This window comes from Numida meleagris, chromosome 14, assembly GCF_002078875.1.
Source record: "Numida meleagris isolate 19003 breed g44 Domestic line chromosome 14, NumMel1.0, whole genome shotgun sequence".
Lineage (NCBI taxonomy): Eukaryota > Metazoa > Chordata > Aves > Galliformes > Numididae > Numida > Numida meleagris.
The window spans coordinates 5,715,610-5,742,176 of NC_034422.1; the positions used below are offsets into that span (position 1 = coordinate 5,715,610).

The 26,567-nt window shown below is 45.0% G+C and overlaps 3 protein-coding genes across 26 annotated transcripts in view; 1 reads left to right on the forward strand and 2 right to left on the reverse strand.

Moving 5' to 3' along the window:
- On the reverse strand, positions 567–12,548 carry ANAPC5 (anaphase promoting complex subunit 5). Of its 2 annotated transcripts, XM_021413312.1 has the most exons (17): positions 12,286–12,548; positions 12,124–12,203; positions 11,590–11,699; positions 11,032–11,227; positions 9,735–9,801; positions 8,816–8,917; positions 8,218–8,408; positions 7,238–7,319; positions 6,646–6,735; positions 5,806–5,987; positions 5,190–5,325; positions 4,882–4,956; positions 3,997–4,118; positions 2,722–2,829; positions 2,057–2,204; positions 1,291–1,453; positions 567–897 (listed from the first exon to the last, which is right to left on the reverse strand). In XM_021413312.1, the coding sequence occupies exons 1-17, from the start codon at positions 12,487–12,489 to the stop codon at positions 683–685; spliced, it is 2,271 nt and encodes a 756-aa protein (XP_021268987.1). In that variant the 5' UTR covers positions 12,490–12,548; the 3' UTR covers positions 567–682. The 2 variants fall into 2 exon arrangements, with proteins under 2 accessions (XP_021268987.1, XP_021268988.1); XM_021413313.1 differs by lacking the exon at positions 2,722–2,829.
- Positions 14,094–22,553, forward strand: RNF34 (ring finger protein 34). Its single transcript, XM_021413316.1, has 6 exons — positions 14,094–14,235; positions 17,295–17,513; positions 18,337–18,720; positions 18,988–19,044; positions 19,246–19,447; positions 20,782–22,553. The coding sequence occupies exons 1-6, from the start codon at positions 14,230–14,232 to the stop codon at positions 20,967–20,969; spliced, it is 1,056 nt and encodes a 351-aa protein (XP_021268991.1). The 5' UTR covers positions 14,094–14,229; the 3' UTR covers positions 20,970–22,553.
- Positions 23,094–26,567, reverse strand: part of KDM2B (lysine demethylase 2B) — a 105,457-nt gene continuing 101,983 nt past the window's right edge. For 21 of the 23 annotated variants that reach the window (XM_021413289.1, XM_021413284.1, XM_021413285.1 and 18 more), the window contains 5 exons: positions 26,144–26,307; positions 25,510–25,671; positions 25,152–25,253; positions 24,609–24,827; positions 23,094–24,358 (listed from right to left, as the gene is read on the reverse strand). In XM_021413289.1, the coding sequence (XP_021268964.1) occupies positions 24,177–24,358; positions 24,609–24,827; positions 25,152–25,253; positions 25,510–25,671; positions 26,144–26,307 (829 nt within the window). In that variant the 3' untranslated portion in view covers positions 23,094–24,176. The remainder of the gene's footprint in view (positions 24,359–24,608; positions 24,828–25,151; positions 25,254–25,509; positions 25,672–26,143; positions 26,308–26,567) is intronic. The other 2 variants (XM_021413299.1, XM_021413283.1) reach the window with 1 other exon arrangement.

Below are 26,567 nucleotides of genomic sequence, written 5' to 3' on the forward strand. Positions count from 1 at the left end.
CACCTGGTTTGCTGTGCTCCTCATTTATGCATACACAAAGCCAGCACAGATAATACCCAGCACCTGTGAGCAGCACAAACACGTTTCAGCTGAGCTAGGGCTCTTTTTAGCACGCTTTCTCAACTACTCTTTGCATAAGGACACACTGAACACAGCAGTGCTGGGACTTTGCACCATTAGGCCTTTCCAACCCGATCCTGTTTTTCCCTTCTGCCAGCACCATCTGTTTCTACAAGGTAAACAATGCCTGTAGACAGGTTACATTTTCAACGAGACTCCCCATTTCATACCACTGAAACCGAGCACAAAAGCCTCGCCTACATTTCCCACTACTTTTACTTGTGCCCAAGTTCACAAAGGCAGCACCGCTTCCGAATACGTCACCACTAAGAACAGGTATTATTTCATGGTGACTGCGCTACTCCCCTCAGCGTGTTTGTGTTGCAGCCAAGAGGCTTTTTTTATGTTCTTCATTCAATTCTTACTCTTAATTTCAAGCACAGTCTAGAAGTGGAATGGGTGGAAACCTATACTTTCCCCTGCGTCACTGCGAACAAAATACAAGCTTGTTCTACAGAAGACCACGATTTATTGGCAATTATTCTGAAACACGGGTGATTGAATACAGTAAAAAGACATCCATAAAAAACAGGAAAACAAACAAGTCTCATCTTTGAATGCTTCACTTGAACGCATTTATTAAGGGGACACCGTGAGCAGGCAGCTCCTGGTGCAACTGACGGAACAACATGGCACATTTATTCCTTTCCTGGGTCTTGCCTAGGGTGTGGAACAGCCGGGCTTGGAAGTAAAGAACGTCTCTGAGCTGCTCTTTGCAGTCCACCTTGGCAAGGTAAGTCTTAGCTTCATTCAGATTCAGAATAGCAGATTCCAAAGCTGTGAGGAAAGAGGACAGCCATATACAAATCAATATCACAACTACTCCAAACAATACAGCTCAATTCTAAGGAGCCCAATTATAAATTCCTCAGCTTTTCAAAACAATCTGTGTCTTAGCAACGTGGTCTTTCAGCTAGTTTCTGTTATTCAACCTTTGCTGCAAAGTACGGGTGTTGAAATATGCAGATAAACAACATTCTGTTACAGACAATGCATCTATTGAACAACTACTTCCAAATTAATTCTCCTAATTGATTACTAGCTAACACACTCCATTATATTGTTTAAACTTTATTAACAGCAATTGTGCAGCAGGACTCCAATATACCCACTGGTAAGCACTCTTCAAGGGAGCCCTGTTTCAGAGGGGAGAGTTACCCTTGACATTACCTTCAGCCTTCTTTTGCTGAGTGTATGAAGCAGTAGAAGCCACCTGACACTTGGCCACCAAGAACATGGCACAGCCTTTGTCTAATACAGCTCCATGGGCCAAGCCAGGTTCTATTGCCATGTGCAAAATATTCAGGACTTGTTCAGGAACGCCAAGGATCAGCTGAAAGAAACACTTTGTTGGTTTAATACTGGAATCCACTGGTGAGAGCAGCTTCTCCTCAGAAGAACCATAAGCCATAAACCACATCTGTTTCTAATACAATAATGCTACAGGCAAGGATGTTATTTTTTACCCCACAATTGTCTTATAAGTCAAAACTCATTAGGAGACACGAGCTACTATCTGAAATGATTAGGCATGGCTTCTCCACTCCAGTCAGTGCTGACAACTGGGTCCCTGCCAGCTCAGAAAAAACAACGTAACCGAGCTCCATGACAAACATTGTTTATGATTCAGGCACATGCCAAACTGTGCTACTAGAAAGCCAAACAAACAGCTTAAAAATAACAACTGGAGAAATGAAGGCGGGGCCAATTTATGCTTGCCTGCTTAATTACATAAAATAGCTACCCATCTTACTGATGAACGTGGAACTCAACTTTCAGCTTCCTCATAAGATTTTACATTTAGAACATACTTCATCAGAATCAATAGCTTAATTCCAACAACGTTATGTTCTTAAATCTCCCAGGAGTAAAAACAGAATCCAGATCCCCAGCAAAAAACGCCCTACGACCCCATGAAAACACAAATCAAACATACCTGGGAGAAAGCCAAGTTCAGCACGGTCTCAGAAGCCAAGTATTGTAGACTATATTCTCGAGAGAAGGCAAGAGCCTGAAGCAGGACAGGCAAAGCAATGGTATGACACGAAGATCTCCAGTACAGCTCTGCTACTGACAGCAGTACACTAACCAAAAGAGAGAGAAAGAACTGTAAACTGTTTTCTTTTTGTGAAAGATGTCCACTTGCTCCCCAAACAATTACTCTACCGGTAACAAAGTTGATTTTGTTATGAATTACATTTCTGCATATACAATCAACTTAAGTCATACTCTTAAGAGGAGATGTCATCTCCTCACAAAAAGGGAATTAACAGTAACTACTCAGTAGGTTAGCACAAAGGTACAATGACATACATGTTTCTACTTTCTATTTATTTTTGCATGCATTATTTCCTTTCTGCCATAAATCTTCGCGAAACTTTACATTGACTGCCTTTTAGTTTATGTAAGGTTACTAGGTTTCAATGCCATAACAGTCTGAGGATTCCTCTACATCATGTTTAACATATGAAATTATGTAGTAATCTCCAAATCATTTTAAGTAATCTGAGCACTGGTCAAGTCTGTACACAGACAAATTGAAATGGCCGATTCTGATCACTGCAAAGTGGCTTTAATGCTCTGAAAATGAAGCGTTCTTACCTAATCACTATCTCGGTGTTCTTGATTTCCTGGCAGTGGATCAACAATTTCTGTAAAAGCTTGTGTGCTTCTAACATTTGATTTTGGGCTTTCAATACAATGGCTTTTCTGCCGTGGTAGAAAGAAAACATCACTGATATCTTTGTATTTTAGATATAATTCTGCTCTCCAGATTACAGTAAAGCAGGTCTCTATTTTGTGACCTCTGTTCCCTGCGACTGCAGAATGGCATTCTGACAAAACACATGCATGCTATACACACGAGCAGAGCAAAAACCAAGAACCTCTGCTTGCTGGACAACTCACATGCAGAAAGGATCAAACTCATGAAGCAGCTTTAGATAGAAAAGAGGGATTGCCAAAACCAAGGCCAAATAGGGAGCAGAAGTGGGAGGGCGCGCAAACTGGCAAGCACAAATAATTATTTGTGGAAGAAAAACAGACCTGAGGTAAGGTAGCTAAAATTGGCATAAGCCAACAGGGACAAAGAGTGAGAGGGAACGAGGGAGAACAGGGAAATAAGAAACAAACACAGAGCTGGGGGAGATGTGTAAAAACACCCCAAATCCATACACTGTGCGGTGTATTTAAAGACCAGGGAAATAACAGGCAGTCCAATTGCAGAAGGACGAGCATCAGGTCCCACAGCTTGAATACCAACCTGCCAGCTTACTGCCATTGGCTGTGTTTTAGGTGTTTTGCCTCAGTTAAAAACAATTGCTTTCAACAGCAAATTTTCTTTATGCTTGGCAATCAGCAAGCTTTAACCCTATCTATTTCTAACACTGTCATGGAGAAACAAGAACAAATTAAGGTGAAAGAAAAAAAATCGTATCGCCCCACTTTGTAGACATATAAACTAGGACACAGATGAAGACGTAACTCAAGCTCATACTGTAGCAGAATTGAGACTTGGCCTTACATCCCTTGGATCTATCTTATATAAAACTCTGCATTGTGCTAAGGTTTAAGCACAGTTACCATGGCAGATTTGGAAGAAGTATTTTGTATTCTCAGGCCAGATCTACAGCTCTAGAACAACAGGAATTTCACCGATGCTACTTATGTTTTCAGAATGCTCAGACAAACAACCAAAAATGATGATTGCAGGACGTACACGAAAGGAGTAAGCACTGCAGATAGACAACATGATAATAATTAACTCTGGAAAGGGGAGACCATTAACACAAATGACTGCCAGCAATCATTTTGCTTTATTTTTCATTATCTTCACGGGATAGACCTGCAAGCACGTGCAGGTTCATAACTTCTTACCTGTACACTCCTTCAATGCTATTAAGGGCTGTAATTCCTGCTACAAGAGAATCTGCTATGTGGTATCTGCCATCATTCATGGCTCTTTCAAACTGTATTTTTTGATCAAACAGCATCCAAAGCTAAACAAAGAACATCCAGGAACAAGTTTTAGAAGTTGTAACTGCTCACTTTCTAACCACAAGTTAGAACTTCATTTTTATTTTCCCCTGGGGACATTTATGTCTAGACACAACTAACTCCACTGTCCAATTACTGTCTTTACTAAATTACAGCCCTCAACAGAAATGCTCAGGTCCGGAGTAATGTTTCAATACTACAGTTCACCTATTTGATTGCACCTTAAGTAAAAAAGCTTTAAAATCATTACTAATGCTTTAAAATAGCAGACCTGTTCCACAGCAAAGAAAGGAGGATCAAACTAAATTTCATAGAATCTTGAACAGTTTAACATAAATAGTATGTTTTAGACTGATATGCAAATGTGTTTTCCAGTGTGGCACAATAGATGACCTCTGGGTTATTTCTGGAGTGTAATATATCAAAATAATTACCACTAATTAAATAGAACTTTGAAGCTCCAAATCGGTGTAGACCGTTTAATTTCTACATGTGCTCATGAAGCAGATGTGTATTCCTCTGTCAATTACAGCTCTATGTAAGCAGTGTGTTCTTAGGAGGCTATAAAACAACAACACATCTTTTTCATGTTTTTGTAGAGAGTTTAAGCCACGTGGCTCCTGGTGGGGTCACGAGCCAAATGAAATCAGTAAACGTATGGCCCCAGGCATACGGAGGAAAGACATGAATTCAGACACAGTGGAATTCAGATCCTATTGTATAACAGTTATGCAATATACAGGCTAAATTATATATATATTCTACCTGTGCGTGCTGACTATTGGGAGGGAATCTCTCCTTTAGATGTTTCAGTATTTCAGAAGCAGCTGCAAAGTATCCCTGTAACACAGAAACAGCGCTGATAAACACAGAGGAGGGCAAGCACCACTCCCCTTGATTTTAACACAACCTTTACAGCAAGAACTTGCCAGGCAAAAGCCCTATATTTCCTTCGCCCCCAGTGCAGACATTAAAGGCAGAACAAAAACCGATTCAAGTCTCACACTCTGTCGATACCACCCACGCATCCTCTCACCCAAATGACTTTTTGTGCAACTAGCCATAAAACTCACCTGCTCTGCGTGTAGCTCAGCCAGGTGACACAGTACTACAGCAAAGGCCTCTGTGTTATTCTGCTGAACGCCCACATTCACAGCCTCCAGGCTGTTCATGCTCAGCAGTGTTTGGGCTTGTTGAAGCGCCATGGTGCTTGAGCAAGAGAGACATCTTTTAGCTTTCATGCAACAAACATCATTTTCTAAAGTTCATGTTATGACTGTGGTCTACAGGATGATTTTCTGGGTACTCCAGGGGTCTGGGGGAGAATGAGAACTTGTAAAACAACCGCTGCCTGGGACCTCCAGACTATGCAAGCACATCAAGTACTGCATACTGAAAGCTGCACACAGTCTAAGTACAGTAATGCTGAAAACAGGGACACAGGATTGACTTATGCACTATTTGCCACTACTAAATGGAGACTGAATCTCTTCTCCAGAACGACTTCTAAATGTACACAAGAGAATGGAAGCAACTGCATCCAGCCTGTACCAAATCACAGTCTGATTGCTTTATTTTAGTGCACTGTAGACACACAGTTACTTGCTACACCTATATAAATAACTCAAAATGCATTATGTGCTAACAAGTAGAGTGAGCTAACCCAAGAGTTTAAAAGAAACAAAGTACCTGCGGCCATATAATCTCCAAATTGCAGTCTTCTGTGCTATACTAATATCAATAAGCTCTGACAAGCTGTGTTTCCAGTGCAACAGATCAGAATCTTTTAAGGCATCCATTAGTTTGTTGGCAGCCTTTCCTGCAAAAGCTCTTTGCTGAACCAAGGACTGTATTCCCAGGGAAGCAAGGTACTGGGAAGAGGGGGAAAAAAAAATCCAAAATCATTGAAAGACAATAGAGTACACCGGAGCAAGAGTCATAAATTAAGAAAAACCCCCAAAGAAAGAGATGTGATGTTATTCAGCACAGACAAAGGAACACTGCTTCAGGCATTTCTTTAAATACACTCGCACACACCCACACATAGGTGAATGCCATTTTGATAGATATGAAAGGTAACTTCCACACCCCCACACAGTAGTTTTAGAGAGGATGACTGGACTTGTACCTGGATTTCTCCAGCGATTAAACAGCTGTGAAAATAGAGCCTTCCCTCCCCCACCCCTCCAACCGGCCACACCTGCTCTCGTCTCCCACCATCAGGAGTTTAGTTCCTTTTAGAACACTTCTCTCAAAAAAAAAGACATTGCAGCCAATTGATACAGGGCACAACACCATCTAAGGGGGAAGCTGCCATACGAGATTTCACAGCTAGAATGAAGCCACATGAGCAAATGTATTCAAAGCCCTGCCAGAGGCATCAGCACTGAGTTTCAGGGAAGTCTGAGGCTTAAGAACCTCCCTTGAGCACTAGCAGATTGCATGATGTGCCCAGGTCCTAAATGGTGCACAGACTGTGGACCATTTCTGGTCCCAGAACACAGTTAAAGAGAAATGAAACGGACTTACTGGCAAACCAAAGTGCAAGGATTTGTTTACTGAGTGCTCCAGCAGAACACAACTATCAAATATCTTCTGCTCTGAGATGTGTAACCAGCTCTAGGAAAGAAAGAGGTTTCAGAGTAATGCACAGAAACACCATTATAAAGTGGGAAGCAGATCTCCAGAGTCTGATAACACAAATTTTAATTACAGAAGAAAATACAGAGTAAACGAATTCTTTCCTTTCTCCTTTTTGTTTGCTGAAAAGGCCAATGACTCTGAAAACCCAGGAGACAGTAAGGAGAAAGTTTATGAAATACTTTGTCTCTTTAAAACACACAAGCCTAAACTTTGACCCTAGTTCTGAGTAACTCTTTGACCACAACTCCTGCAAGTAACCCTGAATCACAACAAAACCATCCTATGATCTCCAGCATTTGTTGATCTGGGTGACCCATCTGCCAGAAACAACATCACCCCACTGTGGGACTGTCATATTTAAATTACAGATCCGTCTGATGAGATGTTATTGTAAGAGTTCTGCAACAGTTCACTGAGCAAAGGCTCAGATAACACAGATAAAGGTGACCTAACCTCCGTTTCAGCACAGCTATCTTACCAGGCAGTGCTGCAAACAAACATGATCGTTAGACTCCTGTGCAATCCGGATGGCTTCCTGAAGTGCAAGTTCAGCTTGTTGACTATCAGCAAACAAAAAAAGAAAATATTAGCGCTCCCGTAGTGCTTAAAATGCAGTGTTACAACAGTACAGAATACTCATCTAAATTATGCATATTGCACTCAAAAGAAAAGTGATTTAAAAGATGGAAGGAAAAAGCCTCCGGTTTCCATCTAGCACTCAAGCAACATATTCTATTCTTGAGGCTAATGAGCAAGATGGCAACTGCAGGCCACTACAAAAATGCAACTGTAATCCCTACGCAGGCCTTCAAACCTGTGTGCATGCCAAAGTGCCAAGTTAGTGCTTGAATAAGGGCAACAGAAAGTGTCAGCCTCTGCAGAAAGAGTTGTTAACTCTTCCTCGTCTCCTGCCATCTCCAGGCCTTCCACATGATTCACCCAGGCAGCAGTCGATAAATGCAAACCATATATGGAGATGGGTAAGCCAGCTTTATTGATAAAGTTACACCCACCCCTAGGTGGCTTTTTAAAATTATTCTTTTTCCTGACCATCAGCTCTACGCTGATTTGAATATAACAGAAAAACTACAACAGTTTCTTGAGAATATAGTTGAAAACAAGCATTTGTGCCCACTGACCTTTCTGAGATCATGGAAATACAGCAATTGAGAACTTAAATCCCTAGGAAACGGCTGCAGCAGGACACCGACAAATACCAGTTCTTACAGTGCTGTAAGAGGCCCGGTTATTATGGAAACCAAATAAATGTCAAAATAAAAACAAACCCAAACAAATCAAGATCACTAGAAAATTCCAACCCAACTATGGCAAATATAGATTAGAGAGCTCCCTTCTCCACTCAAACAGATCTTCGTACTGAACAAACAGCCTACTGGTCAGCAATGATGAGATGCAGTAAGACAAATTTTAGTCGTGCAGTACAACATATTGACTTACTAATGGCCAAACCGACAGTGCAGTGCAGCCAGGTTCAGAGCGGCGTATCGCAGACTCCGACCATAACCTTCATCCCCATTGCTTTTGCTTTCTGCTCCGGTGAGAATCAAGCGGTCAAAATAATGAAGGAGGCTGTGCGTTGAACTGAAGACATCGTGCACTCTGAGACTATTTAAGTAGCTTAAATAATGCTGAAATTTGAAGAAAAATCAGCTTTAGCTAAGTTAAGTGAACACAAGTCATCAAAATCAGTATTTCACCTAACAATGATTGTTAAACTATGGAAGTATGAAATTTTTTAGGAAAAGTTTTAGACTGAGTTCAACAAAAATGAACTGACACAGTCCCACCAAAACTAAGAGGATTATATCTATGCATAAAGCTAGACGTGTTGTTAGGCACTCAGATTAATTAAGGTTTCTGTACCTTCAGGAGTTTTGGTCTAAATTACTGAACATTTCCATGCAACTTGCTCACATTTCTATCATCTGCTTGCGTGTTTTGATATAGAAAAAAACACTCTCAAACAAACAATTCCATCCTGGAAACATGAAGAAATCCCTTTACAACCATTCTGGATGAAGAAAAAGATACTTACTGCTTCAGCAAAGTCTGGATTAAATTTTAACAAGTTATTCAATTCCTTTTGTAAAGATACTGGAGTAAGTGCCTTTGTTTCATCGTTCTTTAGTAGAGAAGCCTAGAATCAACATCGAAACCAATGCTAAGTAACTCCAACTTGAACATCATGAATATATTTTGATACATGATTGTCATTCCATTATCTGCCTGAAGAGAGCATTAAAGCGGATTTCAGAACAGCTCTGTTATGACACTGAAACATAAGTGGCAGTTTTATCCTTCGCTGCATTATAGCATCCATTTTCCAGAGATCAAAGAGCTTGGGTAAAATAAAAGCGTTTTTTGAGGGACTGTTTGAAGGTACTTAAAGAATTCTATTTTTCAAGAATCGGTACAACAGATTGCTTGCTGCAATTACACAAACGTTCTCACAAGATAAACAAAAAGATCAGGAAACTAAACTAAGCAAAAGTAAATCCATGCCAGATTCCACAATCCATAATAGTAAAGATCCCTGCAGGACTGAGACTTTAAACTTTTTAAATGTATATGAAACATTACATATGATGCATACTTGATTTTGTTAGCAAACTATGGTAAGTGTGCAGAGCATTCAATGACAATTATACTCATGTATTTCTGCTCCTTTTTATATTACCAGCTGAAATAATCAACAAAACTACACATTTAGCAGACAGCAAATTTGAAGCAGGAGTCGGAATGGATGTGATCTTCTCAGATCACATATCATCATACAGTGTCCATGCTTAGATAGAAAACACATTTATGCTCAAGTGCTCATACTGAGCAATGACACGCAGTATAATCAACAAGTCTTTACAGATCTAAGAAAACATCCTGCTTGACACTGGATAAAACTGAAGGTGAAAGTCATGTTACAGATCATTTACTCAAATTGTTCAGAATTAACGTACCTGCTGAGAAAGAAAATACTCTGCTTGTTTCTGGGAAAGAGGCCCACTGCAAGATATCTCTTCTTCCCTGTTAAAAAGCACTCCTGTTACAAAGAGGGGCAATGAAATAAAATACAAGGAAGCACATTTTATCCGACGCTCCACACTTCTGCCTTACGAATCTTTATGAGATACTATAAGCTCAGAGGCATAAAAGGAAATTAAAAAGAGTAAATTTAATTCAGAATAGAATCTGCCACATCAAAGTCAGCAATCCAAATGATTTCATATGGTGCAGTTGCAATCTTCAGCCTGCGGAGACTGTGGTCAATCTGAATGTTACCCTAAATACACACGAAAACTAAACTAAAAAGCAGCAGATATAAGATGTGTGCTGACATATTCCAGTGGTTTGCTCTGTTTTTCTCTTCTTCTGAAGATGTTCAGAAAGAAATGAACTGGCACTTTGGTCACATGCATCACTCCAGAAAAGAGCTGTTTTGCAATGGAAAGACCAGAGCTACAGCTCAAAGCTGACTCCAAAAACTGTTAAATGACTCAAGCTATAGCAGCACTTGGATAAACACAGACTTACTTAAAAATATACTTCTGAAATGGTATTTAAGTATACATATACACAAAATACTTCTAGGATTATTTTTACAGTGGAACACTTTCCAAGCAAGTGAAATGTCTCAGTGTTTGCTTCTCACATTTGATGTCAATGAACACGTTTATTCATTTGGAAAGGGGGAAAAAGAAAAACCAAAAATGTTAAGCTTAGCTTTTCCTCAAAGAGGAACCTTTCTGTGCTGGAAGCTGAAGTGATCTTTCCAACAGCTTCAGCACATCACACACTACATAACCTGGGAAGAAATCGTTCGGCACTGGGCTGTGGTGGGCAGCACGTGGCCTTTAGTTTGCAGCTCCCTAGCTGAGCATGAGAACGCACTACCGCCATCTTCTGCAAGAGCAGAACTGCTGCCACTTACAAATGTCACCACACGGTGGCACCAAGGAGACGGAGAGGCCACCTACCTCTGCCAGCGTGCATCAGGCTCTGGGAAAAATAACCTGAAAGGATACAACTCCTTCACGGTCCTTCAGTTTCATCAACACAAAGACAGAACCTTTGAACAGAACCTCTGAATCTAAAGGTGACATAACTGTCCCATTTTCCCCCTCCTCTGCAAGCAGAAAGGCATTTAACAGGGTAAAATCTTCGGTAGAAGCTGGACAAAGCCAAAGTTTACTTTGATGCATACAGTAATCTGAAATACGACTAATTTGATTTAAGATTTCAGTATTAATATATCACCTTAGAGGTAAATCAAGTTCTTCTTTCTCCATTTTCCCATCCAGTTCCTCTGTATTCGTCAGCTCCATATCATTCTCATCAATTCCACTTTTTTTCTCATCATTTAGAAAGTACTGCTGAAGTGCAGTGTAAAGTTTGTAGACCTGACTAAAAGAAAGCTTATTGTATGCCAAGATCATATGGCGCAGAAATAGACCTGTAAAGGAAAACTTATGCTATGACATCGGTCTGTAAGGGTTTTATTTCAGAGAGCAGAGTAGAAATCATTATAATAGCCAGAAGCTTAAATGTTGTTAAGTGTCTCATCTCAGCCTACCAACTGATAAAACTCAGTTCTGCCAAGTATAAACCTCACATTAATTTTGTGGCAAAACTCACAGATTATCAGATCACAGAACAATATCAGCAAGAGGTGCACACTACAGAATATTACTGGTTAGTACAAAACATTTGAGTAAAGAGAAAGATCATATTATTTTACTTTACTCCTCCATAAAAAGAAAAGCTGTATCTTGAGAGAATGCCACCAGCAGCAGCTGACAGATGACAGCTAGTTACCTATGACACTCGTTTTATGAACTTCTGGCTCTGTTCCACTGAATGAATCTGAAAGGTCATCAAAAAATTGTTCCATATCTTTCAGCTCTCCTTCTGCTATGAGCTTTAACCTAAACAGGGAAAACAAACAAGAAAACAAACAACACTTGTAGGGATTAAATATCGTGCGTCAAACAATGTTCCTCTATATCAGGTATGGATGAGCAAACACAGATGGAAGCAAGTGGCAGCTAGTTCTCAGAATCAAAGAGAGGCTTAGAATGGGGGGGGACCTTAAAGCCCCCCCAGCCCCACCCTCTGCCATGAGCTGGCTATCACCCACAGCTCAGGCTGCCCAGGGCCCAATCCTGGCAGGATGAGAACAAACAGAAGGGTGCATTTATCCATAGATATGGGGGCAGAAACCAGCAACCGTGCATGTCCTGGCTGCGTCACCTGCGACAGAACGGTGACAGCACTGTGACAGGGGCACCCCCAGAGCTGAGGATCCCACCGAGAACCCCCCCTGCCCCCCGGGAGGGACCCGCCACCCACCTGATGTGCACGGAGCCGGCCAGGCTGGGACAGCACTCCTCGATGGCCTTGCGCAGTCGCGACAGCGGCATGTCAGGCCCCTGGGGATGACGAGGAGAGCGACATGTCGCGACAGAGCACAAGTCAGGGTCGCCCCCCCCGCCCCTCAGGCCCGCTCCCCACCTGCAGCAGCGGCAGCAGCAGCCGGTTGAGCCGCCGCCGCTCCAGCAGGCCAAGCTGCGAGCCAGCACGGCCCAGCTCGCTGAGGAGCACTAGCAGCGCCATCTTGTAGGGGGTGACCCAGTCCTTGATGCCGAACACGTTGGCGTGCACCACGCCATTGGTCATCATCGGGTTGAAGTACAGGCTCTCGTGCACGCTCGCCATAGCGGCGCCCGGACGCCTCCCGCCGGGAAACCGGTTACGCCCGCCAGCCAATCACCGCCACAGCTTCCGTCACGTGAGGGGCGCCGTGGCCAATGAGAGGAGGATCTGTGCTCTGCTCTTTCTGGGCCGGCTGGCGGACTGAGCCATCGGGAAACGTTCCGGACAGCTGTGGGGCCCGGACCGCAACAGTTGTAATACGTCATGTCTCATCATGGTGTCATGCCATGCAGTAAATAGCTACAGCTGTTATGTTACAAAGGTTAATTTTGTGGTATTTCCTGAAAATAAAATAAGACAGCTTGGGCGGAAGCACCGAAGTGGCAAAGTGGGCTGCAGGGAGGAGCAGAGATGAGAGCTGCAGTCAGTGTTTGCAGAAGTTGGACAGAAAAGGAAGTGATACGTCCAGCACAAATCCTGACGCTGTGTAACTCTCCAAACTCAACACACAAATGACACTGACAATCCTTCTGCTTTGAACCTGCTCAAATGGTAAATCCAAATTACTGTGTGCCTCTTGGAGTGAACGTTATAAGGAGTTTCAGTATGGGTAGTAATACCCAGTCTGAAATTCCCAAATAAAGCCCAGAGATTAACATTTATTTCAAGATTAATGTAAGATTTTGGGCGTGGTAGGGATGGGCTGGACTTGATGAGCTTAGAGGTCTTTTTCAATCTTTATGCTTCTGTGATTTTGCAGCTGGTTACATTGAAAACAAATGGTGGTTCCTGCTAAGAATCACTTCTCTACTTCACTGTATAAAACCTTGGGGGATCACGGAGCTCCAGTGAGTCATCATTCCTTGTCATTCCATGGCAAGAGTAAATGGGACACTGGCATTAATAGATTTAAATCTTTTAATGCCTCCTTGGCACAACCCAGAGGGCTCAGCGAGGGCAAGACTTTATTAATAGAGCTCTGCAATGCCACTTTGCAGCCACACAGCAGCAGCTGAGGTTCAAGCTCCCTGCTTAAAGAACAACAGACGTGGTTAAAACTCAGGCATAGCGATAAAGTGATCTCGAATCACGCGTCATAAATGTGACTCATCGAGATCTGCCCAAATGAAGGCAGAGTGCCAAGGGCAGCTGTCAGCACAGCCACTGGCTCTGCCACAGCTGTGTCTGGGAGGCATTCTGTCAGCAGCCCTTGCCAGAGCTCATGGAAAAAACTCATGTTTTGGCCCGTCTCTAAGCCCTGCTCCACAGACAGCCCCCCCCCCCCCACCAAAGTAATGAAGGACTCTGCAGTGTCTTCTGTGTGAGTAAATAGGGCCTGGGCTCGGGACGTGTTCTCAGCCACTCCTGTTGGTCCCTCCTGGCTCTGTGTGCCCTCATGTAAAGCTTGCCTCGGGATTTGCTTTTTTATTGTAACACTGCTATAATATATGTTAAAAGCTTTTGGTTCTTACAATTGTTTTTTTTTAAATATATCTGTAGGGTAAAGAAAATAATAACGGGATCCGGAAGCCGTTCGGAGCTGCGTTTTCAAATAATAAACCTCTGCTGTAACTTAGAGCCCATCGCCGAGGGCCGCGGCCTCAGCCTCGCCTCAGGGTCACCTCCGCTCCCGCCCTCAGCGGAGCTTCCTCTCCTCCCATTGGCTCCTCCCGCTGCCGTCTCAGGGAGAACAGCCAATGGGACGCGGCTCCGCGGGAAGGCCCGCCCTCCGTGAGGCGGCCCGCGGAGCGCGGCGCAGGGCGGGGGTCGGTGCCGGGCTGAGGCGGCGGCAGCGGAGCGGCCATGAAGGTGACGGGCTTCCTCCAGCTGGGACGGCTGTGGGAGGGACGAGGGCGGCCGAAACGGCGTGCGGTGCGGCTGGGATCCCGGTGGGGGTGGGGCGGACCGGGCTGCGCCGCGGCTCTCCGCTCCCCTCAGGCCGCGGCCGTCACCGAGGGGCTCCCGGGCCGGTACCCGCCTCTCTGAGGGGCCCTTCGCTGAGTCAGCGGCCGGGCAGGGCCTGAGGCAAAGCCCGATCCCTCAGAGCACCCGCGTGCCACCTCGTCTCACCCCCAGGTGGTCGCCGTGCCTTCAGGGCTGTCTGAAGCCGGGTCTCCCCGCTGAGCTCCGTTTTGGGGAAAGCTCTGTACGGCCTCAGGGTGTTAAACCTGGGAGCTGTGGGCTGTACAGGCGTGAGTTCCGCAGGAGAATCCCTCCTGCTGCTGTGGCCGGGCCGTGCGGCCGCATCCCTAAAGGCACGGAGAGCTGGGAGCGCTCCTCTGCTTCCTGAGCGTGCTTACCGGCAGAAGGGCCGAAAGGCGATCTGTGAGCCGTGCACGGTGCACGTAGGGTGGAGCTGGAAGATAGATAGCTGCTGGCAGCTCGTGAGAAAAGGGAAGGGGGGGGGGGAGGGAGGCTGGAAAGGCTTCGGCTGCTTGTCCACGTTGTGATTAGCTCTCAAGGGAGGAAGCTGCTTGTTTTAGCGTCTCATTTGTGCCTTGCGTTGGTGCTTTCTGGCTTGCTCTTGTAGGGAGGTTCCAGGGCTGACTTAGGTTAAGGAGAAAATTAAGGAGGCTGTGTTGCACTGCATGGGTCCACTCTTAGAGCAACTGTAACACGCGTTTTCAATCCAATACTTAGAAAATTCATGTATCAGAAGTGGATGACAAACTTCCTAGATACATGTTTACTAAGTCTTTATAGCCTTGTCTGAGTTGTTACAGGCTCTTGAATAAAATCAGTTCACCCAGTGTTAAAGTGTCAGGTAAGGGCATGGGCAGCAGCTGCATTCCCTCCTCCTGGTTGTGCTGTCCTGCTGCTGGGTGCCCTGCAGCGGAGCAGGTTGGACTCTGACACGCACATCTGTGGTTCAGTGTTTTATCTTTCTGTGCTTATTTGCCTGCAGCTGTTTTTATTCTTGTTTTTAACTATAAAGCTGGCGTGTCAATTCTGTAAGACTGTGCAAAGAATCAGTCTTTTTTTTTTTTGCAGCTGACAACTTTTCTTTAAGGTAAGAAAAATGCTTTTCAAAAGACCAACCTCGCATCCAAGAGAGCTCCCGAGTTTTCAGTTACCAGTTTGAAGAATGCATTTCTGAAAAGTTATTTAAGTGTTGCCTAAGAAGCTGGGAGAATTACACATCATTTGTCTTGCACAGGAGCAAGGAATGTTGACGTTTCCATTCTCTGTTGCTGGAAAGCAGGGAGCGAGGCTTGGTTGGATGGCTCGGTGTGGAGGTCAGAGGGCGGTGAGCTGCGGGTACCAGCCAGGGTCAGTGATGCGCTGAGCTCCCGTGGATTTTCTCTGTGCATGGGGTGCTGCTGTGTGAAGGTTCCTGGGTACACCTGGGGGTGAATGTGGCTCTTGAAACGCCTCTACAGTTGGGCTAGTGAATGGAGTTTGTTGCATACGTGTTTGATGTTATTGCTGCCCACAGTGTTGCGCAGCTTTGAAGCAGAAGGACCGACCGCACTGCTAGCATTGCAACACTTGTCAGCTTACACCAGTCAGAGCGCAGTGCCAGGTTTGTGTGTGTTGGAGAGGTGCTTCTGATGTTCCATGCTTAAGGCACCTGCATGAACGTGTCATTGTAGAGGGTGTTTGGTCCTTTGGCTCTGTGTCTCATAGCTTCTCTCTGCACCAGAGCGAGGACTTGTTTCTGAGCTTTTCTGCTTCGTGCTTTGAAAAAAGACGTTCTGTGTACCTCCAGCTGTCAAGTTCCCAGAACAGTAGCAGGACTGTGCTCAGCTCAGGGCCACACGGAAAGCAGTCACTGCGGGAACTGAAGTGCCATCACCGGGCTGCCACGTGCTCTGGTTGGTTGTCAGGAGCTGCCAGGCTCAAACCCAATGGTTCCGTGTCTTTACGCCTGAGGGGGCAGAGGGTTCAGGCTGCTGTCCCAGAATAAAAAACCAAACAGCAGAACTTAGAATAGTTAAGAAAAAAATGTGAACAACAATTATGCTTAAAAGATAGTTGTACCGCTCGGCTTCCTTCCAAAAAGAACCCAGCGTGCTTCCATTGGTTCTTGTTGTTGTTTAAGAGGTTTCCATGAGCCATGTGACCCAAACAACAAGGGTTCCAAATTCCAACTTGAAGTAGCACTCTGATAGAGAATCTGGTGCTGAAGGCTTTCAAGGATAAACAAGTAGCAATGAACTGCATGTATTTATCTAAAATCTGTGTCATGTTTGTGATAAACAGTCAGTGTGGAATAAGGTTGCTCAGAAGTGTTTTAGTTTTGTTGGACCTTACATAATAGAGCAGAAGAGCGGGGCCAGGGAGGGCCCAAAAGACGTTCCCCTCTCAGAGAAACCGAGAGCGTGATGAGTTTGGAATTAAGTTTGGTTTGCTCATTTGAGGATCCAGAAATGTTTTTTGGAGCTTCACTGTGAGCCATAAAAGAACTGAATTACTTCTGGAGAAGATCCTACAGGGGACAGCTCTGCGCTCGTTACAGGGCGCTGCTATACTGCTCACTCTCATCCCTCTCATCAGCTGAAAGCTCTTGTCCCTCGCCTACCATTGACTTTTAGTAGTGTCTCCTCCTTTGCTTTGCTCTTGCATCACCTCCTCAAATTCCTTCCCCATTTTGTGCAGAACTCTGCTAGAAAAGGAGCTGCGAAAGGAAGATCCTTGTACCTGCTTCAGCCTCTCAGAAGCAAACCTTACCTGCTTTGGACTGTAGCTGGGAAGGAGAGCTCGCTGGGCTGCACAGATGTTTGTGCACTGACTGCCCAGTGCTCTGGGATCTCACACGGCACGCGTCTGGGATGGTGACAGATGGAACGGCGAGGCCCTTCAGCAGCAAGACACGTGTGATCTGAGTCTTCAGATGTTCAGTTTCTTTTTTTTCTGTATTTTTCCAGGCAGGAGCTACTTCCATGTGGGCTTCCTGCTGTGGCTTGCTGAATGAAGTCATGGGTACTGGAGCTGTCCGTGGCCAACAGTCCGGCTTTGCGGGAGGCGCTGGCCCGTTCCGCTTTGCCCCTAACACAGGATTTTCGTCGTGTCCATCTCCAGCTGCAGCAGGTGCTAACGTGGTTTGCAAAGCCTGCGGGCTTCCCTTTTCAGTTTTTAGGAAAAAAGTGAGTAGATCTCCTTTTACATCATATTTTTACTAATATGATCTAATCTGTAGGTATACTGGGTTATGAACGTATATATATTTTTTCCTCCAGTAAGGACAACTGAGGCAGATAGGGAGGGAGAAAGTGCCTCATCCCGAGGTCACAGGAAATGAGCATCAGACAGGATTAGAAGTTAAGGGATCTGACGGTCACTGACTGGGGACACGCTGGATCTGAACTGACCTGGAAATTTGCTGATCCAAGTTTGTAAGATGCGTGTTTTAGGTGCAGAATCTTGGCTATTAAAACAAATTTGTGTTTGAAGATGATGTCAACCATAGTGGTGGGGTACTGAAATGAACTAACTGCATAATGGGAAAGTTAAACAACTACCAACTTAGTATCACAGCTTCTTTCTGTGAAATACTGTTTGTTTCTCAAGCAGGTTTAGTCCTCTTAAATACTGTTGCACTCCAATGGCCTCTTGCTTCATTTGGGGCCAAGCTGGTGGGTTAATTAAGTTTCCAGATCAATAAAGTTGAGATTGTTGGTGTTACTTCTGCATATGACGACTGTCCATCATCATTACCTTGTCTGCTTAGTGACCTAATTCTCTGAAGCCTCTTTCCTCAGTTTTGTTCAGTTTCCCCTTTCCTTGTTGTCCTGTAGCTGCAGAACTATTTGACAGGGCAGTTTTCTAGACTTAAGTCCTAAAACTGATGTATGTCAAAATCAAGATGAAAGGCTAGCAGTAAATTGTGTGGTCTGGAGGAGGAAAGGGCAGGGTTGTAGGCTTGTGTTCTGTGACACAACTGAGTGGTTATTTTCTCATTCTTCTTAGCACGTGTGTTGTGACTGCAAGAAGGATTTTTGCTCGGTTTGTTCCATCTCACAAGAGAACCTCAGAAGATGTTCTACTTGTCACTTGCTGCAAGAAACAGCATTTCAGCGACCGCAGCTAATGAGATTGAAAGTAAAGGATCTGCGTCAGTACCTGCTTCTCAGAAACATACCGACAGATACTTGCAGGGAGAAAGAAGACTTGGTGGATCTCGTGCTGTGCCACCACGGCCTGGGCTCCGAGGAGGATATGGACGCTAGTAGCTTGCGCTCGTCGCGGTCACAGACTTCTGGGTTTTTTACTCATCCATTTTCTATGTCGGTGTCAGTGTCGTCTCAAGGAGAACTTGCAAACAGAGGGGGAAGCACAGGGACACCTTTACGGGTACAGTAATTAGCAAGGACCAGCTGGTGCAGCCGGGGGGCTGGAAAACGCCTTTTCTATTTCTGATCTGGAAACAGACGATGACTAGATCAGACTGCTAGCTAGGGTGATAGGGATGACTAGAGTTGATAATGATTAGTAGCAACTGAAACTTTAAAGTGTTGTCATCAATGATCAGTTTGGGAGGAGGGAAAAAGTATTTTAGAAGAGATTGAGGGGGGACTCTTGTTTTTTTTTTTGTCCTGATTAGTTTCATTTTGCACACAGGGACAAACAGAAACATCTTCTATAAATAATGAAGAAGAAGAAAGTGCCGAGGAACAGGTGCGTTGAGAACTGTGCAAAGAAACTTGGTATGTGATACCACAAAGGATTTAGATCTGTCAGTGTTTAGGATCGTGCTCTATTCTTTCGGAATCAGCTGTGTTTAGTAACACATCTGTAAATACTTGCTCTGAAAAGAAAGCATAGTCTAGTGCTTTGAACTTACCAGAACAGTTAAGAACATACAGTTATGTGTTTCAGACTCCCGGATTGTCCAGAAAACGAGCAAGAGCGTCTCTGTCTGATATTTCAAGTCTGGAAGACATCGAAGGCTTGAGTGTTCGGCAGCTGAAGGAGATCCTTGCGTGTAACTTTGTCAACTACTCAGGATGCTGTGAGAAATGGGAACTTGTGGAAAAAGTGAGCAGGCTGTACAGAGAGAGTGAGGAAAACCACAAGACACGTAGGTTTACATTCAGTTCTTACCTTTCTTTTCTGCTTTCCAGTAGCCAGTTCTGCCAGCAGGAGAACTTGGTGTCTAACTTGCTCTGCCTATGTGGAACAACTGGCAAGTGTTCTCCCAGTTGGAGCTACACCTATAGAGTAGCTGAATGTGGTACTAGTGCGTAAATAAAGCTTTCCAGGAATTGTGCTGCTTTTTTAAAGATTTACTTTCCAAAGCTTAGAGAGCTCAGCTTTCACAGGGAAGGTAAAATTGCACAGCTGAGGACTGGTTCCTCAGAGAATGTGAAACTTGGCACCTCCACATCCTGTATTAGATTTCACAAGGTATTAGCAAGAGAGCTTCTCTTGTAGCTGTCAACAGACCAAAGTAATTCAGGTCTTTTACTGTGGGACAGAATTAAAAGCTACAGTGGCAAAAGTCCAAGTTCAAGTGGTTTGGTCTCTCCATGCTTTCATGATAAGGTGTTTTTGTGGCTGCAGCTCAGTGACTAGCATTCATCCAACCTCTATGCTCAACAATTGGAGTCTTTCACTTACATGATTGTAGTATACGCACAGCCTGACTTCTGTTAACAAAGTATATTGGGAGAGAGAGCTTTCTGATGACTCTGCCAGCCTGAAAAATTTCTGCCTGGCTCTTTATTCTTGCATCCACCAGGCAGGGTGTGAGGAACAGGCCACTGCAGTGACTGGAATGCTGCCTCAGCCCGGGGCTGCTTCACAGCCAGGTGTTGCCAGCACCTAACACTGAAATAACCGGCTCAGTGTGGTGAAGGATTCTGCAGGTGCTGGCCACTCACTGGTAACTGCTGGTGAGTGTCAAAGCACGGCTCAAGGGAGACCCTCAGTTTGATGATTAAACTAGAGCTGAAAACCTGTCTGAAATCAAGCGTTAGACTTCGGGTTTTTTCCTGTATGGTCTGACAGAACGTACAGTCATTGATAGAGGAAACTTGCACTGAAACCTGACAGGCTCTGTTCAGTTCCACCAGCTTCAGGACTCGCTTATGCTTTGACTTCTTGGTCTGTTTTATTCTGTATTTGTATCATCGTGAGGAAAGTGTTCTAATACACAAAGCAAGTTCAGAGATGGAAAACAAGCAGCTCTGCATTTTAGTCACTGTCATTAGGCACTTAATTGAAAACGGGATGCTCTCTTAGAGGTTAAGGAATATGAATTTCTTCTTAGCTGGGAGTTAGAAGAACAGTTGTAAGCGTGGAGCAACACAACTTTATGCTGCAGTAACTGTCTGTCTTTTAGCTGGTGCTGGCGCCAGGACTGAAGTGTTTTCAGGGCCTGAACGCGTGTCTTCCCTCTCCCTTGCCTTTCAGAGGGTGAGAAGGTACAGCTGAATGACAACGATGACAACTTGTGCCGGATCTGCATGGATGCAGTGATCGACTGCGTCCTGCTGGAGTGCGGCCACATGGTGACTTGCACAAAGTGCGGCAAGAGAATGAGCGAGTGCCCCATCTGCCGGCAGTACGTTGTACGGGCTGTGCATGTCTTTAAATCTTAAAGGAAGACCAAAAGCAAATTCTAGCCACCCTTTGCCTGCCAGGATTTCTGTGGGCAGGAGTGCTGAACCCTGGGGCGTAGATCCGATTTTTAATTCTCCACCGCAACATTTTGAACATCAGGACGTAGAAGTTTATGAAACACTTTTTTATGGCATACTTAAATCTGATGGTTGGGCAGGATGCTGCGATACCTGCGCGTGCAGTAAGAGCTGCCTGACTTACCTTAAGCCCACAAACTGTTCGAGTCAAACTGTTTACAGCAGTTCTTGCTCTCTTCTGAAGAATATCAGCCCTAGTTATTGCATTCAGTACTCAGCAAGTGCTCACAGAAACCACCTCTGCTCAAGGGTATTAGTGTTACGTTGTCTAGTCCTTTAGAACTTCTCGGTTGAATATTCAGCTCTTCTGTAATTAAATAAATATAGAATGTAACTGTGCTGACACTGTTCCTGCAACAGCGTTAACAGTATAAAGACTGCAGGAAGCACTGCCACTACCTGTACCTGCACAGGAGTCCTTAAGCAACCTGTTCCATGGCGACTGCTGCGCTCAGGATGCCCAGCATTACCCGTGTATTCTGCTGGCCGTTCTTTGTCATTCTGTAGGACTCTCTCACATGGTATCCAAATACTGCTTACTATTATTTTTTTTTTAGTTTAGGAATATTTTTTTGAAAAAGGAGGTACAGGAAATCATATTCTTGTGGTTCTTAATCCACTCATGCCTATTGTAACTATTAACCTTATACGATGATTGTATTTCATGTGCCGACAGCCTGATATTACTGTGAATACTAATCAGGGTCATGAAACTACTTGCTGCTAACATGTGGAATGTATAGTACTGCTAACCTTAAGGGGGAACGGTTTTATTAAGGATAGGGGAGAGGAAACCTCATCTTTAAAACCTCACATTCACCAACTTCAACCAAGGCTGAGTCACTGTTACCCCCGCTTCCCATCAGCTGCTGCGTACCTGCACTGCTGCTGGCCCAGGTTCCAGCAGGGCGTTGCCTTGGAGCAAAGACCTTCTCGGTGCCTGGGCTGCCCTCGCAGCCTCCTGAGGGAACTGAGCTGCAAAATCCCTTCAAGTGTGGGGACAGGATCCCCGCGTCCAAGCACGGTCATGCTGGTGCTTGACTGAGAGAAAGTTCATGGTTAAAAAAAAAAAAAAAAAAAGCCAAGGAAAAACCCTTAAGTTCAGCTAAAGCTATGGTTTCTCTTTTGAATTTCCCCCATGCTAACAAAGCAATGCAGATGAGAAAATGTTTTGCCAGGGCTTTAATATCTGGTAATTCTTACCTCTGCTGCCCCACCTGTCGTTCTGACTCTGTCTTTACGTGGCTAGCTTGAAAAAGAGAAATCAGCTCCTCCTCAAAGCAAACACGCAGCTTGAAGACACTGCTGGCTATTTTTCAGAAGGGAGCAAACCTCTCAATGGCTTTATTTTTTAGAAGTAACTTTTTAATGATACTTAATTCCCGGAGTCTCCGTTGAGTGGGTAAGCTAATGAAGAACGTACGGTATATTACTTCCATGCTGATCGTTAGCCACACAAGCTTAATAAAGATTTGTGATGGGCTTTCTCAGCCTCTGTCTCTTTCCTTAACCGGCGGCGAAGAGGTCGGGCAGGCAGCCCAAACTTTATCTGTCTCTTACCAGTGTGTGCCCAGGCAGACAGCAGCTGCAAGAGGCCCGTGTATTTCATTTCCCCTCAGCAGCAATGTACCGGGATATGCCAACTTAGAGGCAGCGGAGAAAGCCTGCACTGAGCACCATGAGCTACTGCCTGCAGCACGACAGAAATCAGGGCTTCTGCGTCACTCCTGGCTTCCATCAAGGCCGGAAACAATTACACAAACCACAGAACCATGGCATGGCTGTTGCACACCAAAACCCATCTGCCAGGGAGCTTCCTACCACCAGGCCTCCGCTCAAAGTCTTGCGTGGGGCAAGAGCGGGTCGCTTCCCTCGCTGCGCAACACGGGACAGAACGGAGCGCAGGAGCGCGGTGCGCAGCAGGAAGTGCTGCCACGTGCAGGGCTCGAGCAGCTCCACAGCTGCAGTCACTCCTCGCGCCTGAAGCCCGACCCCGAGCTGGAACAGAAGCCCTCGTAGCCAGAGTCTGTTTTTGTACAATTGTTTATACAAATTCAACAAAGGTAAAACTGCATCAGGAAGGTCTACGAAAACAACACCTTACAACAATGGCACTTATGAATGCAGAATTTTACAATCAGGAAATAACCATGTTATAAACCTTAAATGAGAACTCAACTCACACTTCAAAGAAAGAGAGACTACGTTTGACCATTTATTCTACTGCTGGACTCACTGTATAAATTAATTTTATATTGAGTACAAGAGCTCATGCTACAGAGTGAAACCCTCCTATGTGCAAAAGCTGAAATTGGAATTTTTAAAATTTTGAGAAAAAGGTGATTTCTATACAGATAAAACTTGGCAAAGTGTTTTACTTCAACTATAATTTACACCTTATTTCCACAACATGCTTATGTCACTTCTGAAGTATACAAAGCAGGATATAAACTTCCATTAAAACATGCTTTAAGTTGAAAGTATTAACCTACTTTTCCTGACCTGGGCACGTTTGTAGATAGATACTGTCTACGAAGTATAGGTTAAGTTCTCTCCTACCATAAGTAAAGATAAAAATTGGCAATCAAAACCGAAACACTGGTAATGCATTCAAACATTGCATAAATAATTTTTAAACAATTTTTGTACAAAAATAGTTCTGCATAATGTAAGATGTAACAAAACAAAATGTGTTAAGAAGGCAGAAATGCAGTGCGTGGTCCACTTTAATGACACCAACTTTTTTTTTTTTCGTTTGTTTTAAGAAATGAAAAGCAGAAATCAAATTTACACTACCAAGCACATGCTGTGGTACTTTAAATAACAGTATTCCTTGGAGATCAGTCTTCTTCCGGGTGTGAACAATTCTCATCAGTAACAGTCGCCTTATGAATTTGCATAAGAGCCAGTGCAGGACATCCCAGGTAGACTGAATTAGTGGCACAAGTTGAGATTCTTAACGTGGGTAGTTTCATGTTGTTCTCGACAAGAGTTGTAAAATCCAATCACGGTATTTTCCAATATTCCAAGTTCCCAATTGAAAATAAAATCCCTACATGTTCTGAGTCCCTTCCCCGCCTCGCCCCAGTATTTACACGTGTCCTTTAACTAACTCAGTTTTTGCAGAAGTTTTTCTTCCACTTGCCCAAACTGAACACTTACTGACATCTCTGCTATGAACTGCTCACAGCCTTCTTTTGTCACTTGCTTGCAGTACCTCAAGTCGATCTGGCAGATGTTTCCACAACGTTTGAAGTAAGACAGGCACTGGTCAGTCACCTTATTGCAGTCTGCCAAAAAAGAGAAAAGGGGAGAGAAGCGTAACCACACTTTGATCTCTGACTTAACCTGAGCAGCTCTTTCTGCTCCTCCTGTGCTGCGCTGACAAAGCCGCCCCCCCCAGCAGCCCCAGCAGCCTGCAGCTCCCAGCTCCCCACGACGGCTGCGTAACCGACGGGATGAAGCGCGCCAGGAGCGCACAGCGCAGACGGGGAGGGACGCTGCCGCCCTCCCCCCCTCCCCTGAGCTCGTGCTGCCTACCTGATAAATTAATTTCTGTTAACGAATCCCGCGTGGTAGTTCCAACCGCGGTCAGCAGGTTAATAGACTGATCTGTCACGTGGTTACAGTAACTAAGATTGAGTTTGGAGAGCAGAGGCATGTGCCTTATGATCAGCCGCAAAGACGCATCGGTAATATCCAGGCCGGCCAAGCGCAGCTCAACTATGTTCCGCAGCTTACTCCGGTTGTCGATCTGACCTGGAAAGCAGAGGCAGCAGGTCACCCCGAGTCCCGTGCCGCGCCGCAAACATCCGCAAATCTACATGAAATGCACTGTGACACACAACACTGCTGCCCGGAGTTAACTTCAGATGCTTTTGCCTGTCTGTTGCTTTGGAGGGGACATCAGCAGGAACACTTGTCTATTTTTTGGTACAGGCACGTGGACAAAAACCACCTCCTGATTTCAAAACAAAAGGGACGAAAGTAACTGCAGGGGCCCAGCGGAATTACAGGTCGGGAATAAGCAGTAGGCTGTGCAGTGCATGCCAGAAAGCAGATCTGATTTGCTCAAAATTTCACCTGAGCTGATATCCGGGCGAATGTGGCATGACCCACAGAACTGCTCCTTCCCTGAACTGGAAGAAAGTGTTTCCATACTCTCTAAAGTACACCCGTTGCAGCCTGAAGAGAAGAAAGTCAGACAGAAAACCAGCACAGTGGCTCAGATGACTGTTCAGCAGCCAGAGAACATCACTCATCACCCAGTGGCTTCCAGCGAGGTGCTGCACGTCACTACCTCACCACCTCACGCGCCAGCAAAGCCCAGAACCCCACCGGTGCTAGCTGCAGGGATTTCTGCCCACTTCCTCCACGGGGGACCAGCAGCAGAGCATGCCACAGCGCAGACGGGACAGCCCGCGCCCCTCCCGCCGGTTACCTGGCCGGTTGTCTGTGGGCGGCGACAGGAGGTCTCTCATCTGAGCATCTTTCAGTCCTTCTGCCCACTGCACGTCCAGAGTTCGGAGTAAAGGACAGCTGGAACTACAAAGTGCTGACACTGCTATCCATGAGCACCCTGATAACAGCAGGTCTCGAAGACCTGCAGATACAGAAGAGATTGGAGCACACGGCCTGTGCAGAGAGGCACGCGCAGCGATCTGCTACCGCGCACAGGCCGCGCTGAGCCCAGCGCTGCTCCAACACACCCCAACGCTCCAGGGCACGCAGGGACCCGGGGAGCCCCCCCAGCCAGCTGTGCCTCTGCCCGACACCCAGAGCCCCCCCGGGAGGGACAGTCCCCCAGCAGCCCTCAGCTCAACCGCTCAGCACAGGCAGTGCCACAGCACAGCACCTGTCGGCCAAGACCTGCCTCAAACTGGCATTGCGGTAAACCAACAAGTCACAACAAAGCTCATTTTTTGCTCAGTTTAACATGCTGACGCCCTGCTTCTATGTATGTACTCCTCCTTTCGGATAGCTGGACCCCTTCAGACACTCCTCAGAGGTAACAGTTTCCACCTTAACTGGTTTGCTACGATCTGGTGAAGCAGTCAAAAAAAGCCATCACTTACCTGGCAGTCTGTTGATAAGCCAGCTCAGCTGCTTTTTAGATATATTTGTCCAGCTAAGATCAAGGGTTACAGGCTGTCTCCTAATAATGCCACTAAGCATAAGTGGAGTGATGGATTTACAATGGTTTAAATCTATTTTGGTCCATAATCTTTTGTCACAGCACCTACCCAAAAAGAAAAAAAGCCAACAGCACTTGAATTTGGCATTTGTTTCAATTTCTGCAAGACTTTTTAGTAGTGTCATTGAACTAAAGGGAAAACTACAGCATTTAACCGAGAATACCAAAAATAAAGCTAAGCAAAGCTGAGAGAAGTGTACCAATAAACAGTGTCACACAGGTTTTAAGTTTTTCCACCAACTCTATCTCACAGTAAAGAACAGAATTATTTCTACTGAATTATCAGCATCAGCAACATAGGATCC